Source organism: Erythrolamprus reginae, chromosome 1 (assembly GCF_031021105.1).
Source record: "Erythrolamprus reginae isolate rEryReg1 chromosome 1, rEryReg1.hap1, whole genome shotgun sequence".
NCBI classification, from domain to species: Eukaryota; Metazoa; Chordata; class Lepidosauria; order Squamata; family Dipsadidae; genus Erythrolamprus; species Erythrolamprus reginae.
The window spans coordinates 239,492,760-239,510,271 of NC_091950.1; the positions used below are offsets into that span (position 1 = coordinate 239,492,760).

The 17,512-nt window shown below is 39.7% G+C and overlaps 1 protein-coding gene across 1 annotated transcript in view; it reads right to left on the bottom strand.

The window, feature by feature from the left end:
- Window positions 1-13,456: 13,456 nt before the first annotated feature.
- Window positions 13,457-17,512, bottom strand: part of ISM1 (isthmin 1) — a 41,527-nt gene continuing 37,471 nt past the window's right edge. Inside the window, exon 6 of the mRNA XM_070738137.1 lies at window positions 13,457-15,558. Within this exon, the coding sequence (XP_070594238.1) occupies window positions 15,041-15,558 (518 nt within the window). The 3' untranslated portion in view covers window positions 13,457-15,040. The remainder of the gene's footprint in view (window positions 15,559-17,512) is intronic.

Here is a 17,512-nt window from a genome sequence, read left to right on the forward strand (position 1 = left end):
TATTTTTACAATCCAACCAATCAGGTGTTTACGGTGGGGTTGTCCTCTGACCTTCCTGCCAATCAGCTTAAAGCTCTGTTGGAAGAATTGGTGCTAGACTTATGGTTGGGTGGTCACCACAACATGAGGGACTGTACTAAGGGGTCACAGCATTATAGAGGTTGACAACCACTGCTCTAAAGTGTTAGGAGATGCCCTTTCAACCTAAGGTGTTGAAAAAGTACTTTAATACTTTTAAATTTGCAATGGTTACTGGCATGCTCCACTGGGAATGTTGGAAAGACGAGCAGATAATTACAAGTTAAAGTCATGTATAATCATGACAATGGAATTGACTGGAATTGATTGAATCAGAGTGCCTGAAGCAAGTAACTATTGTTTCATGCACTGAAAACACAACTACTCTACAAAAAGACCTAGACTCAGTTTCCGACTGGTCCAATACATGGCAACTCCAAATCTCAACCAGCAAATGCTCTGTCCTACACATCGGCAAAAAGAATTCCAAACTTCAAATACAAATTGAATAAACTGAGTATGTAGCAGAGGATGAGGTGTCAGCACTTTGACCATATACCATTATAAAAGTGTTCTTTTGAGTCTCCATTTTTTTGTTCACACAGAATGCATTGAAATAAATCTCATGTATAAAGAGCAAAGAGAGAACGTTGAAAAAGTAGAAACAATGAAATAATGAACCGAGGATTAAGATATCGATCAACAGAGTTGGAAGGGACTTTGTAAGTCATCTAGTCCAACACCCCTGCCCAAGCAGATGACCCTACATCATTTCTGATACAGGATTTATGTATTTCAGGAACATGGCTAGTAAACATGTTAGGATTAGTGCCGTGGATATTGTCGTGCCGTGGATATTGCCTACCTGGACTTCAGCAAAGCCTTTGATACGGTTCCACATAAAGAGCTGATAGATAAATTAGTGAAGATTGGACTTAATCCCTGGATAGTTCAATGGATTTGCAGCTGGCTGAAGCGTAGGCATCAGAGAGTTATTGTTAATGGCGAGTATTCTGAACAGAGTCAGGTTACAAGCGGTGTGCCACAAGGATCTGTTCTGGGTCCTATTCTTTTTAATATGTTTGTGAGTGACATAGGGGAAGGTTTGGTAGGGAAGGTTTGCCTATTTGCCGATGACTCTAAAGTGTGCAATAGGGTTGATATTCCTGGAGGCGTCTGTAATATGGTAAATGATTTAGCTTTACTAGATAAATGGTCAAAGCAATGGAAACTGCAGTTTAATGTTTCCAAATGTAAAATAATGCACTTGGGAAAAAGGAATCCTCAATCTGAGTATTGTATTGCCATTTCTGTGTTAGCAAATACTACAGAAGGAAAGGATTTAGGGGTAGTGATTTCTGACAGTCTCAAAGTGGGTGAACAGTGCAGTCAGGCGGTAGGGAAAGCAAGTAGGATGCTTGGCTGCATAGCTAGAGGTATAACAAGCAGGAAGAGGGAGATTATGATCCCGCTATATAGAATGCTGGTGAGACCACATTTGGAATACTGTGTTCAGTTCTGGAGACCTCACCTACAAAAAGATATTGACAAAATTGAACGGGTCCAAAGACGGGCTACAAGAATGGTGGAAGGTCTTAAGCATAAAACGTATCAGGAAAGACTTAATGAACTCAATCTGTATAGTCTGGAGGACAGAAGGAAAAGGGAGGACATGATCGAAACATTTAAATATATTAAAGGGTTAAATAAGGTCCAGGAGGGAAGTGTTTTTAAAAGGAAAGCGAACACAAGAACAAGGGGACACAAACTGAAGTTAGTTGTGGGAAAGATCAAAAGCAACATGAAAAAATATTATTAATACATATAAATATTAATACAACATGAGAAAGAGTAGTAGATCCTTGGAACAAACTTCCAGCAGACGTGGTTGGTAAATCCACAGTAACTGAATTTAAACATGCCTGGGATAAACATATATCCATCCTAAGATAAAATACAGAAAATAGTATAAGGGCAGACTAGATGGACCAGGAGGTCTTTTTCTGCCGTCAGTCTTCTATGTTTCTATGTTTCTAGGATTATTCCAAAGTTTCCAAGATTCCAAGTTATAAAGAAGCAGAAGATTGGGAAAAGATAGTAGGGAGTAGAGTCCTTGACAAATTTTCCCCACACCCATCTGTTTTCTGTATCATGATTTTTTTTCCTGCAAAAAAACCCAAAACAAAATGTCAGTTGCAACCAGCTTTCCTTCCATAGAAGACCTGTATATTGTGCAAGTCAGAAGGAAGGGTTCAGAAAATATCTACAGACCCAAATATATCTCATTCTGGACATAAACTCCTCTTTTTGGGTTGCTGTTATAGGTCATTGCATGCCAAGACAATTAGATATGGGGACAGTTTTTTCTCTTGGGTCATCACTCTACTGAACACCTAACAGTACTGCCTAATGTCTCTGTACAGTTACTCACATTGTATAGCTGTAGTATTACTAATATCCTTCCCAGCTTCTTTACTACCCCTCTTATTGGTATCATTGCTATTATAATCTGTTTTATCCAGTAAACATGACACTCAGTCAACTTAACATTTAAAAAAGTGTCACAAAGGCTGCTAACTGGTGCTAATATGGGTTGCTGCCAGCATCCTAGGTATCAATCAAGTATCTTCTTAAAATATATGATGTTCAAAATAGTACAGTTTTTTGCAGTTCCATTGGTGTAATCACAGGAAGCTACAATTTCTTGATGTGTTTTGTGACATTCTTGGACATGGTACCAAGTGCCCCAATGACAGTGGGTATCACTGTTACATGTTTCAACCATAGTCGGGCAGTTTCAATCGCCAGGTCGTGATATTTTGTAATTTTTTCCAATTTTTGTAATTTTGTAATCTCCTGGTACAGCGGTATCAATACATTGTACTCTTCGACAACCATGACATCTGGCATGTTGTGTTCCAAATGACAATCTGTATTTGAAAGTCCCACAAGATCTTCACCATCTCATTTTCAGTAACCTTTTCCACTTTGTGCTTCCACGACCTTTCGGTATAGATATGTCATATTTTTTACATAATGACCAATGGACTAATTTGGCAATTCGATCATGTCATAGAAACATAGAAGACTGATGGCAGAAAAAGACCTCATGATCCATCTAGTCTGCCCTTATATTATTTCCTGTATTTTATCTTAGGATGGAGATATGTTTATCCCAGGCATGTTTAAATTCAGTTACTGTGGATTTACCAACCACGTCTGCTGGAAGTTTGTTCCAAGGATCTACTACTCTTTTAGTAAAATAATATTTTCTCATGTTGCTTTTGATCTTTCCCCCAACTAACTTCAGATTGTGCCCCCTTGTTCTTGTGTACACTTTCCTATTAAAAACACTTCCCTCCTGGACCTTATTTAACCCTTTAACATTTAAATGTTTTGATCATGTCCCCACTTTCCCTTCTGTCCTCCAGACTATACAGATTGAGTTCATTAAGTCTTTCCTGATACACTTTATGCTTAAGACCTTCCACCATTCTTGTAGCCCATCTTTGGACCCGTTCAATTTTGTCAATATCTTTTTGTGGGTGATGTCTAGCTTTGTAATCAATTTGCGTGATTTTTCTGCACTCACATATTAAGTGTGAAACAGTTTCAACTTTGTCAGCAATTTGGATTGTCAGTGGATTTTTGTATCTTCGCTTTCATGGCATTAGTTTGTAGTGCTTGTTCTTGAGCAGTGAGTATTAAACCTCCCCTTTCTTTTTTGATGGTTCCCTATTTTAAGCCACGCCCATGTAAGGTTGTCATCACATTTCCTTCAATGTTTTTCAAGTGTTGTCCATGCAAAGCTTCGCTTTTCCATCTATTTAATCTGTCATCCAGCTGTTTTTACTCATATTCTGCCTTTTTTTATAATGGTACTACCTTTCAACACACAGATTCTAGCTATGTCCATACGAAACAGCCATATATGAAGCTAATACTGAACTGATGAAAAGAATCAGAGAGGGATTGGGCTGCTGGATCAGAAAGGCTTTTCACAGCCTGCAGCAATTTTTCTGTACTTTGGTTCACATAATCAAACTTCGTTTTACTTCTTCTACAGTTTGGTGGATTTGCAATAGCCCTGTGACTCCTATTTTTCTTGACAGGTACAACCTGTTGATGTATTGTTGTTGTTGTTGTTGTTGTTGTTATTATTATTATTATTATTATTATTATTATTATTATTATTATTATTTCCATTGCTTTGCATGTACAATGAGAGCTTTTGCATCAGAGATGAATTCCTTATGTGCCTAATCACACTTTGGAAATAAAGTATTCTATTATATATGGACGTAAATGGCTCTCTAGGTTCTAAATTGCCAGCATCTTTCAGCATTGCTTCTTTGGAGCTGTAGTTGGGAACATCTCTAAGATCACCTCCAGTAGCCTTTCTGATCCAGCAGCCCAATCCCTCTCTGATTCTTTTCATCAGTTCAGTATTAGCTTCATATATGGCTGTTTCGTATGGACATAGCTGGAATCTGTGTGTTGAAAGGTAGTACCAAGCAGTGCCTTTTTGGGAAAGAACTATGCAGGACTTTAGCACGGGCTTTTGCTTCTGATGTTATGTTGTCTGGAAAGTTTCGCAAGTGTGCAACTTTCTTTTGGAAGAGCCTCCAATGTTATTACTAGCATTTCAGCCAGGACTATGAATGGAGTAGTTATTTTCTTTCCTTTAAAGGAGGTTCCATCCGGTAGCTGTGCCAGCTTTGTTCTCCTCACGTTCTTCTGTATATATTCCACTCTTTTGTTCCAGATGGGATTCTGCACATTAGCGTAAGGTTGCCAAAAAATCATCAGAAGATACTGATCCTCAGAATGCCAAATTTTTAAGAATGTAGCCCTGGGTCCAGGAATGATTTCATCAAAAGTGACTTTCCAGCCACTCCAAAGCCTTTCATGTCTCTTGTGAAATAGGCTTGCTTCAAGCAAATAAATGCAGGGCCAGATTATTGTCATAAATACTCAGATATTTCTGCAACTTAATGGGCCTCAAATGTTATCAAAGCAGACCATGTGATTTTTATAACACTTACTGAGTATAAATACTAGAATGGTTATCATGTTGTTTGTTCTCTAACAACAATAATGGTCTTAACACTTTTAAAGTTACAATTGAAAGAAAAACTTGAATTATGGGGACCCAAACTGTTTTGCTTACATTTGCTTATGTATATATTTCAAACAAGAAGTGCAGTTTAGTTTAACTTTGTTTTTCAGATTTTGGGAGAGTGGAGTTAGGAAAATTATACGTGTAGTATGTGCAAACCTTTGAAAGGAATAATTTAGTTCATGGATAAATGAGAATCTTCTTACTTGCTAATGAAGGGGGTCGGATGAAATTTCAGGAGATCCAGAAAATGTTGTGGAATAAATTCTTGGGCTTGTTTGCTTAGAAAAAGGATGATGTTCCTGTGGCCTTCCAGATGTCTCAGAACCATACTCCCATCAATCCTGGCTAGGGCAACCTGTTTGGTTAGAACTAAACTGCATATACACCAACCATTTGCTACAAAAACAACAAAATGAAATACAACCAACTAGGGCCAGAAAGGAACACTGAATATAGCCAGAATAATAATAATAATTTATTAGATTTGTATGCCGCCCCTCTCCATAGACTCGGGGCAGCTAAGGCTAAACAATTCAGTATTCTTCCACTTAACCTCATAAACGCAGGTGGATTTCTATAGATAACATCAATGGTTTACAGTCCTGATTTCCTGCTTTGCTTCAAATATTATCTGAATTTTATTGTCACAAATCTGTGCACTTTTTTTTGGTTCTGTGCCTTAATTCAGTCTGGAGAACATTTACACTCCCCGGAATTAGCAATCAGGGCTGCTGGCATGTCCACTTGTCTCTGCTTGTAGCTTTCCATGGCCATTGTAAGAATTTAAGGAAAACAAGTCAAAGTACAATATGAATCCCACCTGTGCATTGTAAGGCAGGTATTATGTGGACTCCTATAACTCTGATAACTGATGATCTAAAGCCAGGGTATCAAACTCAAGGCCTGAAGGCCAGATCCGGGCCACAGTGTGCTAAGATCTGGTCCACGGGGACCACCATGGAAATGGAAGCACTACTTCTGCCAGCAAAAATGGGCTCTCAAGCTCCGTTTCAGCTGCAACAGTATCTTGCCACCCTCTGTCAGTGAAAATGGAGCTCGGGAGGGCTGCACACAGCCCTACTGAGCTCTATTTTTCACTGGCAGGGGATTGCAGGAGGGAACTTGGGAGCTTCGCTGGCAGACACTCAGGCCACCCTGGGCATCCCAAACACGAATGACATTAAGCTCACCATGCCCCCCCCCCCAGCACCCCAAGGTCAAACACAACCCTGATGCAGCCCTCAATGAAATCAAGTCTGACACCCTTGATCAAGTTCATCAGTACCAAGGTTTATTATTTTTATTTTAGTTTTCAAATTTATAGGCCGCCCTTCTCCTAGCAACCTCAGGTTAAGCCAACCAGTAGCTGATCAAAGAAACTGGTGAATCATTTGACTTCCCTCACACACTGGTGTGTCAGCAAAATGGTGGGTTCCATAAAATTGACCAAAAGTTTTCCAATTTTCACTTCTAACCCAAGCAACAGGAAGAAACAAAACTCTAGGATTTTGGGAGGAGGAGGGGATGCACCAGATAAAAAGATAACCAGAGGAGTGGAGTCGTCAGAGGGGGTCTCCTGCAAAAATTCTACCAGTAAAACCCACATATCTTCAAAGAAGAATATTGATCAGCAAGTGATTGGTTTTATCATTACTGGGATTTGTCATACATAGCTAGAACTACTTTTGTGCGGTTCAAAACCCTCTACCAAGAATAGACCTCATGGACCTTAAGCAGGAGAGTGCACATGGTTTTGGGCTGTGGAAGCTCTAAGCTGTTGAGAAGTAGGTTTTTACCAAGAAAGTAGATGCAAGAGAAGGGATTTCAGTTTTCTAGTCTGGCTAGGGTTTCCATCCGTTGGGTTAAACTTGTCCGTTGCAATTCAAATTTCATCAATTCTGTTCAGTCGTCCATTCATTCTTTCCCTCCCCTTCCCCTTCTCCCTTCTATAGTTATTCTAAAAACATCCTGAAGTGTAGTACACAGCCCTTGTTGATACAGCCTTTGGGAACGATTGTTATTTGTGTTTTCATTTGTTTGGAAGCAACATTACTCATAAATGAAAATTAAGGCATATGACCAATACAATTTATATATAGCAGCAGATGGCATCTATTAATACTTTGACCCAGGAAACATGGCTTTGATCAGGATGGGAAGTGAAGAGTCCTTCTCTATCAGGCCCTCCCGCGCTTAGGAAATGGGAGCCTGAGCCCAAATTGTTTGCAAAAGAACTGGCAGGTTAAAAAAAGAAAGAAGCAACCATTTTCCATTGTTTCCCCTTTCTAGTCCTAGTGCTTGTAAATTATTTCCAGGGACACAGAGTTCAGTTCAGGGAAACAAAGGAACAAAAACAAGTGTCTTGCCTCATGAAAATAGTTGTGAACTATACAAAGTGGCGGAGATCATGTCTCTGTACTTGGGGTTTTTTGGTTTTTTTGCTAAAAGGCTGTCTACCATAGAGAGCTGTGATCTGTTTAGCCTCCTAGACATTTTAACAGCATTTTCCAGCTCAAGCATATTAATTTCAAGCATGATCAAAGAAAAATTTAAAATTTAATCCCCTTAAGGAAGATTTTTTGGCACCACCAAGAGTTTTGCTTTGACCTAAATTACAGTTGAGCTATAGCGCAGTGTATTTGTTTTATTCTAGCAAAGACTTTCAAGATGACACATTAAACTGAGACTGTTTGGAATATAGAGGATCATTTGACTAGGAATACAGACCTTTATTTGGTTAAATCCCATTCAGCTTAATCATAAATATGTACCGAGAAGGATGGATAGACTTTAAAGGTTTTTCCCAATGGCTTGGGGATTTCAAAAGCAAGCCATTAGTTCTCCTTTGAAGATGCAAAACCAGTGTCAGTAGCATTGATTGGTATGTTTGTTCAAGTTACCCCATTCACAGTAACCACAATACCTTCTTTCCACCCTCCTGTGATGGAGTACAAAGCTGGTTTGACTTCTAAAGTATATGAATTTTTAAAACAACTTTCAGATTCAAAGGGAGATTTTTCCAGTTCCATGTTAGCCTGACATTCACGCAGTTTTGTCAAAAGAGTGGAACTGTTATATGAGGACCCAGATTTTGGGGGCAATATGCTGATTCTGTAAAACCGCTTAGAGAGGGCTGTAAAAGCACTATGAAGTGGTATATAAGTCTAAATGCTATTGCTTTTGCTATTCCTTGGAGAATATTTTTTTAAAAAACTGTGTCTACCTTGTGGATTCTCCAAGTGCTGCTAACAGTATTGATGTCTGTGAGAGAACTGAAGAGTGAATGACTGAAAAGATTTCCTGTCTTTATTTACAAATGTGTAGGCACAGACATGGACAAGTAATTACTATGTCAGCCCCTTAATTTTCCTTTTACTGTGTGGGAATAGTAGAATGGAAACTGCCTCAGCAACTTTCCACTGAGGGAAAAAAAATCAAGAATTATAACCAGATACAAATTCACTTAAATAAACCTCCTTATTTCTCCTCCTCTTTTGGAGATGGGTAGTGAGTGAGTATATCCTTTTTTCTCCATATTGAAAAATACCTTCTGCTTACGACTTTTGGCTAGATAGAGGGTCATTTAATCAGCCCTTCCTTATCCTACCTTTATCTTCAGCATTAAGGCAACAGAGCTTGTCTAAGGTTACCTGCTCTACAGTGATTTATGTCTTCAATTTGGTTTTGTCATTATCTTATTGACTTGTTTTGTTTTGGGCCATCACTCAAGCAAACAATCTTATTAGGCTGCATCCTGATTTTCCCAATTGAGTTAAGGGAATCTCCCTAACCCCTGCCCCACACCAATAATCTGCAGGCTCTGTCAGATTTCCCTGGCAGGTGGCTCATTCCATACATAGCAGAATCCCCATAATCTAGAACGATGATGGCAAACCTATGGCATGAGTGCCACAGGCAGCTCGCAGAGACATATCTGAGGGCACACGAAGCTTTGCCCTGTGTCAGCTCCAGTGTTCATGTGTACACTGGCCAGTTGATTTTTGGCCTTCCAGAGGGTAGAGGAGGCCGTTTTCACCTTCCTCAGGCTTCAAGAAAGCCTCCAGAGTCTCTGGATGGCGAAAAATGGACCCAAAGGGCCTACCAGAAGTTCAGAAACAAACTCCCGGTAGGCCTGTTGGGCCGTTTTTCACCCTCCACACAGGCTTCAGGAAAAGGCCCAACCAGCCTATTGGAAATCTGGAGGCTTCAGGGAGAGCTGCGGTGTGTGTGTGCACACACACAGGGGGAGGGAATTGCACTTTGGGTGTGGGCACACATGCATTTGCTATCATGAACATGTGTGCTCTTTTGGCACCCAAGCAAAAAAAGATTCACCATCATTGATTTAGAACAGTGATGGCGAACCTCCTCCCCAGGTGCTGAAAGAGCATGTGCACGTGCTATCGCACATGTGTGCGTGCCCATACGCATAACTCAATGCCTGAGGAGGGTGAAAACAGCTTCCCCTTCCCCCCGAAGGTCTTCTGGAGGTCTGAAACGGCCTGTTTTCCAACTTCTGGTGGGCCCAGTAGGCTCATGTGTCACCCTCCACGGGCTCCACAGTCTTCGAGATAGAGTCTGATGGAGTTCTATCAGATCTGGAGCCGTGGGGGTGGAATTGGCCCCCCCCTCCCCGAGGCTCTCTGGAAGCAAAAAATGCCCACCCAGAGCCTCTGCAAGCCAAAAATCAGCTCGCTGGCACATACATGCACATTAGAGCTGAGCTAGGACAATGGCTCGTGTGCCAGCAGATATGGCTCCAGATGCCACCTGTGGCACCCGTGACATAGATTTGCCATCACTGATCTAGAACATTCTGGTTGTCTTTTTTAGAAAAAGGAGTAAGGGAGGAGACATTTTGCCGTAACGTTTGCATATACAGTGGTACCTCTACTTAAAAACTTAATTCATTCCATGACCAGGTTCTTAAGTAGAAAAGTTTGTGAGTAGAAGAAATTTTTCTCATAGGAATCAATGTAAAAGCAAATAATGCGTGCAAACCCATTAGGAAAGAAATAAAAGCTCGGAATGTGGGTGGGAGGAAGAGGAGGAAGAAGCGGAGGACAGTCGCTGCTGAAGGAAGAAAGTGAGGTGAGGGGAATCAAAAAAATTCAAAACTCTAAGGCTTAAAAAAAAAGAGGAACTCTGAGGTTGCGAGGAGGAGCGCACGCCTCCCATACATCCAGCGCAAGGCTGCCTCCCATACACTGCGCCAGAGAAAGAAACCCAGGGGGAATGGCAGGAAACTGGCCGGACCTTCATGCTGCTCTCAAATTTCCTGGGAAATTTTTCCGGGCTCGGGTTCTTAAGTAGAAAATGGTTCTTAAGAAGAGGCAAAAAAATCTTGAACACCCAGTTCTTATCTAGAAAAGTTCTTAAGTAGAGGTGTTCTTAGGTAGAGGTACCACTGTACCTACATCTGGATCTAACCCATTTATCTAAGGAGCTTATAACAGCCTAATACACTGGTCTGACCTGTGGGGATGAGTTGAGTGGAGAGTGGGGGTTGGCAGGCATGAAAGCAAGTAATTTTTCTCTTTCCTTTCCTGATTCCCTCTTTCTGACATTCCTTTTCAGGCCTCCTTCTCTCTGAGTTTGTGCTTGCCAGTGTTTGAAGCAGATTGTTTGTGGAGAACTCTTGGAATCAGTCCAAGGGCTGTATATAGCTTTAGGACTGTCAGCTGCCCAACCTAGTATATAGTTTACATGCCAAGTACGGTAATGCTGGAACTCCCCTTACTTTTCTCCAAACTTCAACTCTTCCTCCTCTTTTCTTCTCACTGTATCATTGCCTGTTTTGGTAATGGGCTGTTCAAATTCCTGCGTGCATCTTGACCTTTCTGCTTCCCATGATGGTGACTGGAAGATTGATACACTGAAAGGCAGATATTTATGACAAGTGGCATAGCAAGAGTATGCATTTTGTTGCGGAGTGTTTATAAAGGAAATCCACACTTGGTTTAAAATAGTCAAGCATATAAACTCAATCATGGCATAGACAATTAAACACAAGGAGACATACAGTAGAAGAATTTATTCTGAGCATAAAAATGGCACATGAAAATTTTGAGTTAATGACAAATATGAAAACAAAATCCAGCATATAGAATAAACTCACCACTGACAGGAAAGCAGAGGGTGTGTATGTGTGTGTGGATATAGCTACTTTTTTTCTTTTCCTTTGAATGCTCAAGAATAAAGTTAGACAATATATTGGAGAAATAAAGGAGATAATGCAAGAGAGGAATAGTGACAATCATAAATAAAATCATGAAAGACCAGGATACTTTTAAAACAACCTAAAGAATGACAGGTTTTTTTTTACTGTTAATATATAGTTATGGAGGCTGGAATTTTGAGAAGGGTTCAAAAAAAGATGCTTTTGAATTGTGGATTTGAAGGTAATTCCTAAATGTATCTCTGAATCCGTAATGAAGTTAGCACAGACTGTTGGCTGTTCAGGTGAACAGCAAGCAGGGGTTCACGTATTTTTATAGCATTTGGATAGCATTTAGACTTGTATACTGCTTCATAGCACTTTTACAGCACTCTCTAAGAGGTTTATAGAGTCAGCATATTGCCCTCAACAATATGAGTCCTCATTTTACCCACCTTGGAAGGATGGAAGGCTGAGTCAACCTTGAGCCGGTGGTCAGATTTGAACTGCTGAATTACAGCTAGCAGTTAGCTGAAGTAGCCTGCAGTGCTGCATTCTAACCACTGCACCACCCTGGCTTTTTGTTAAGGGACTGGAAAAAAATTAAAAGTTTGAGAGAAGTCAAAGAGGAAGACAATGCATAAGCAAAGGTGGATAGAATTGATGAGATCGCAATAATACCTTTTGGAAAAACCCTATATTACTGTATTAGTCAGAACAGAGCAAGTTGTAAGGCAATTGTCAAATATTTGCCAGGCAGAGGCCTGGACCTAACTCAATGGCACATCACTATAACTGCAGTTTATAACTGCAGAGAGGAGTGAAGGATATTATCACAGGTAAATCTCCATGAATTGAATACTATTTGATGATATGGATTTTCTGATGCATTTATGTAGCAAAAGATCACATTAAATTTATAGACAGGCTCACACTTCATTACCTAAACCCCCCGGAGTTTTGGATATGAATTTAATCATGCAAGTTGGAGTTAAGCAGACTATATTTTGTTACATTAGTCAATGAGATATTAAAAAATAAAAAGCTAGCAAGCTAAAATATTTTTTCCAAGCAAAATCAAGCAAACTATGATATTATTTTGAAATGTAATCACCAAGGACCACAGATGGAGAAATAGTTTTCTTTTTAAAACGATCCAGAAGTGGTGTGGAAAAAGCTGCAATGACTTTGAAAACACATTGCTTAAAGACTGCCAAAGGATTTCTGTCTTGGCAGATTAAATGCCAATAAATGAGGTGAAAGATATACATTAAAATAATGTCCTCTGTTTGTCCTTAATGAATCTTGTTACAATAGGTAGCATTAATAGTATGTTACAGAATACTTTTTATTTTTCCTTCTTTAGCAGTTTGCTTTTAACACACACATACACACACATACACACACATACACGCACACACACACACAGAGTGTATGTGTAATATTAATAAGGAAGCTATCCTTGCATAGATAAAACATGGCCATTAAGTTATTCTATCAAGACAGTCAGTGGGTTGGTTCTCACCAATTCTGCTGGCTTTCTTCAGTGGAGCATTTAAAATGAAACAATGTAAGTTTGCTTTGGATTGTTATGTAATTTCCTTGTGGAACGATTTTGGGTTACCAGGAAGTTTCTAACCTTTCAAATTTAACTTATTAACTAAAGATGAATAAATATGTACGCTTAATATGCTTAAATTAAGGAACTGACAATTCCCACCCAGAATCTTTTCAAGCGATAAATTTCTTTTTTAAAAGTAACACACTGCATGTATTTGCAATAGAATAGAAAAGTGAGAGGGAGCAAGATGTTTAAAAGCAATTCTCTTCCAGAAAGATGTCCTTCCAGATGTACTTATACATACAATTAAACCCTCACAAGGATTCTCCTTTAAATTGTTCCTTGTAATAGATCTCTCTAAACCCCAAGCAGTATATGTACAGCAAGTTCTGCAGTGGAAGGGGTCTTATTTTTCTTAACACTTTATGCCATTGAAATCCCATTGCCAGTGGTACATTTGCATCTATTGAACTCTGCTTTGCTGGATTACATTGCAGTGGTATAGAGAACACTTCTCTGCACCGCTAGCAAAGAGGAATTTTAAAGCACCTGTAATTGAGAGGATAAGTATCATGTGCACAGATCCCAAACCAGAGGATGAATACAGAAACTGTTTATTTATGAGCAAGTAGGATAGAGGAAATAAGCCCTATCAGCCATAAAATGACATATTTTTTCATCAAATACGCAAACCTGCTTTTGGAGGCTGAAACACATTCAATGCTTTCCCAATTGGCTAGTTAGATTAGTTAGATAAATCAGCTGGCCAGCACACACATGCATGTTGGAGCTGAGCTAGGGCAACGGCTCCGTGCCAGCAGATATGGCTCCGCGTGCCACCTGTGGCACCCATGCCATGGGTTCACCATCACTGCTCATGAATGCAATCTTTGCTCATGAATGCAATCTACCTGCTTCACAAATAATTGTCCATGCCTTCTGCCCTTTTCTTCTTCCCTTAAATATGTCTAAATATATTTGTGTGCATTGTGTTCATTTATCCATAGCTATCTCTAAAGAGATCATTTAATGAAAACACATTTGTATTAAATAATTTATGGGTTTTTCTAAAAAAAAAAATTATGCTGCTTCTTAGCTTTGACTTGGAAGACACGCATATGCTTTTGGCAGAATAAGGGAGCCCTGGGTCAGAGGTAAGCTATAGGGGTTTATTAATGGGAAACTGCAATTGTTTGAACTGGACTGAGCAGAATGGGGAGAGTTTGTTTGTTTTTTTCTTTGTCAGAGTGGGTAGTTTGACACAGGATCCTTCTTTCCATCACTCCCACCAACCTCTCTCTGTTGTTTCCGATGTCAGAAAAACCACATGGGAAAAGATTCATAAGGGTGTGTGTGGCAGCAGGCTAGTTGGGGGTGAGAATACAAAGGGTCCAAAATGCTTTCGGTCCTCATCCTGCCTCTTTACAATCATAAGGAAAAATTGCACAGCTCTACAAGTTTTCCTCCAATAGATAGGAACAACAACAATAATAATGCCAGTAGCAATAACAGTTACTCCTTTCAGATTTTGGTCCTGCTAATCTCATGCTGATGGTGGGAGGATTTTGGAATAGTCATAGCCTCCAATGTCAAGGTGCTCCAGCCCAGAATTTCTCTGGAAGTCAGCCACAAGTCGTCCTTTTGATGCAAAGCAAAGGAACAATTTGATTTGAATTTAACTTTCATCACAACTGCAATGAATCTGGTAACTACTTTCTTAGTGAGCCAAAATGTTACCTTCAAAATGCATTCCTGAAAACCACATTTCAATACTAAGAAGTAATTTCAATATATGTAGATCTTTCTAATAGCAAACATTTATTCTGAATGGCTGAAGCTATTTTCTGCCCATGTGGAAATCCAATGATACTCTTTTAATTACAGGTAATGTCGTTTCTGTGGGAATATATGAGTGTAAGGTCATTTTAGTGGAAGCAGAATGTCTATCACTGTATAAAGTGTTGAGACACTTTCATGTGTGCAAAGGCGATGGGGATTATATGCTGTATCTACCTGCAAACATAAATAAAATACTTTAGAAAAATTGTATATTTTGTACAACTATATACAGCGAGTGGGGAGATAAATCCCATTTTCAAAAGTTCATTCACTGGAGTGTCCTGTTCACCACCACCCATCTTTTGGAAGTTTTCAAAGAAATCAGCTCCTCCCAGGCTTGTCTTCAGTACTCTCTTGCTTCCTGAAATTGTTTGTAATAGTCCTCATCTGAAGGATTTTCTGTACATTTCTGACCATTGTTAGGTGGCCGGGCTTCATTGTACCTACTCCAGTCCCCTTTGCAAATGATCCAAGGCAAAACATCCACCTTGTAATGAAGTTCTGCAGAGAATTCGATGCTGATCAGGTTGGGGGTGCCAGCCCCTTTCCCTCGGGTAATCAGCTGCATGCTGTCATCATAGCAGCAGTGCTGTGCTGCCAAGGTGGTACTCTGCAAGGAGAGCATGGACCGGATGCAGTAGCGGGCACTGGGCTTATAGATCTCCAGTTTTTCTTTTGGCCCACTTGCATCTTTCCAGCGAAAGTTCTTCCTTTTCAGGCGGTCGTAGATCTCTGCAGTGCTGTAAGCTACTTCGGTGGGGTATGTGCAAGGACAAGCGGGAAGATCATTGACTACTTTGTGCATGTACTTCTTTAAGAATTCACTTTTGCAACTCATCCACCTTTCACAGCTATCCGTATCTGAAGAAGAGAAAGGAGAATGCAAAAGGGGGAGGGGGAAACGACATCAAACATTTACTGATTGGTTTGGAATCTGTGGCCCTGTAGATGTAACTAAACTACAACTCCCAGCACCCACTGGATGTGGTGATTGGAGGTGCTAGGGTTATGCAACAACATCTGGAAGACCACAGGGCCTCCAACTTTGTCGTAGTATATCACTCAAGTGTCAAAAGGAAGGGTTGATTACGATTAACATTGTCACATTTTAACAAAAAGTTGCTTCACTTTTTAGTAAAGTAATATTTTCCCCAATTTTTTCACAAGGGCTGGATGTTTTTCCCCTTAGCACAAGCTTTAAATCAGCATAAAGCAATGTTTTTAGTCAAGAGTTATGGCAGAGGGTTTGTTTTTATATTAATTGATCTTTAATGTTTCTGTTTTTAAAAAGTCATAAGCTGAATTAAATTATTTTATACAAGTATTCTTTATTGCAGAAATAATTCTATTGATTGATTGATAAGCTGCCTTGTAAGGACTTGGCCCCCTAAGGCTATTTAAAATATTTAAAAGTAATCCAATAAAGTAATATATAAATCCAGATGCTTTCAATATTATTTTCAAAGAACACATTCTTGAGCCTCAAAGCAAATTTCTTAGAATCAATGTCAGTGACAATTTGTATGTTTGCTATCCTTTCTCCTTGAATGCTTATATTCCCAAGTTCTTGTTGCTGCTGCAATACCACTAGAAGAGAAGTAGTTGGTTTAAAAAAAACATTCTTGAGCTGTACTGGAATTGAAGCAGGAATACTATAAGGCACAGATACCAGAACATATAGTTTCATGTGCCTTCTTCTTAATGTGCAAAATAAAAGTTACATTTGTCTTTGTCTATTACACACTTTTAAAAGTAGCTGCATTAAATCCCAATTATTATTCTCTTTTAACTGGTGATATTAAAATAGCCTCTTATAACTGAAGCCAGAAATGACTCGCATTCCTCTTATAATATTTGGTAAGATAGCAAGAAATCTGGCCAAGTCAGGATGTGCCATTAGTGGAATGGTCATGAGTGATGAGGTGGTGAATATGTATTTAAAGTCCAAATATTTTGCAAATTTCAGGGAAATCCTTGGCTTTCGTTTGCATTCCTAAGCGATCCTTTGACTTAATGATGTTTTAATTGCTGTGGATAGATCTTATAAAGCTATTTATTGTTCAAGAAGACTTCCTAAACTTATTATATTCAGCTGTATTATTCAGCTCTTGCCTTTTGTCTTCATCGGGTTATTTAACTTGGAATGCCCACAATACAGCTGGAAATACTCACTTTTGTTAGAATTTCCGCATTGGAAATCACAGATCTCCTGGAAAAGGTTGATGGAGGCTACCTTCAAAACCCAGAAAATGTTGGCCGAGTGAGACTTGAGAGCACACTTCATACTAGGGACCCTTTTTTATACAGAGCCACTTCTTGTTGGCCTATACAATTGAGTCTCTAACATACAATATGAGGTAGCTGTCTTAAATGTAGCATTGCCTGGATGTTTTCAACCACAACTTCTGTCCCCTTCAGCCTTAGCCGATATGTGATAGTATGGATCAGTGATGGCGAACATATGGCACAAGTGCTGTTAAGTATGAGCAGAGTTACTGGGTCGATTAAACAAAGTTGAAATTTGCATAGTATGTTCCTATTGGGTATTGGATTTTGGCGCCGAAATTGTATCAGCTCTGCTCATACTTAACAGGTGCCACAGGTGGCACGCGGAGCCATATCTGCTGTCACGCGAGCCATTACCCTAGTTCAGGTCCAACATGCATGTGTGGGCCAGCCAGCTGATTTTTGGCTCAAACAGCGGCTCTGGGAGGGGGTTTTTGGCTTCCAGAGAGCCTCCAGGGGGATGGGGGAGGGTGTTTTTACCTTCCCCCAGCTACAGGGAAGCCTTTGGAGCCTGGGGAGGACGAAACAC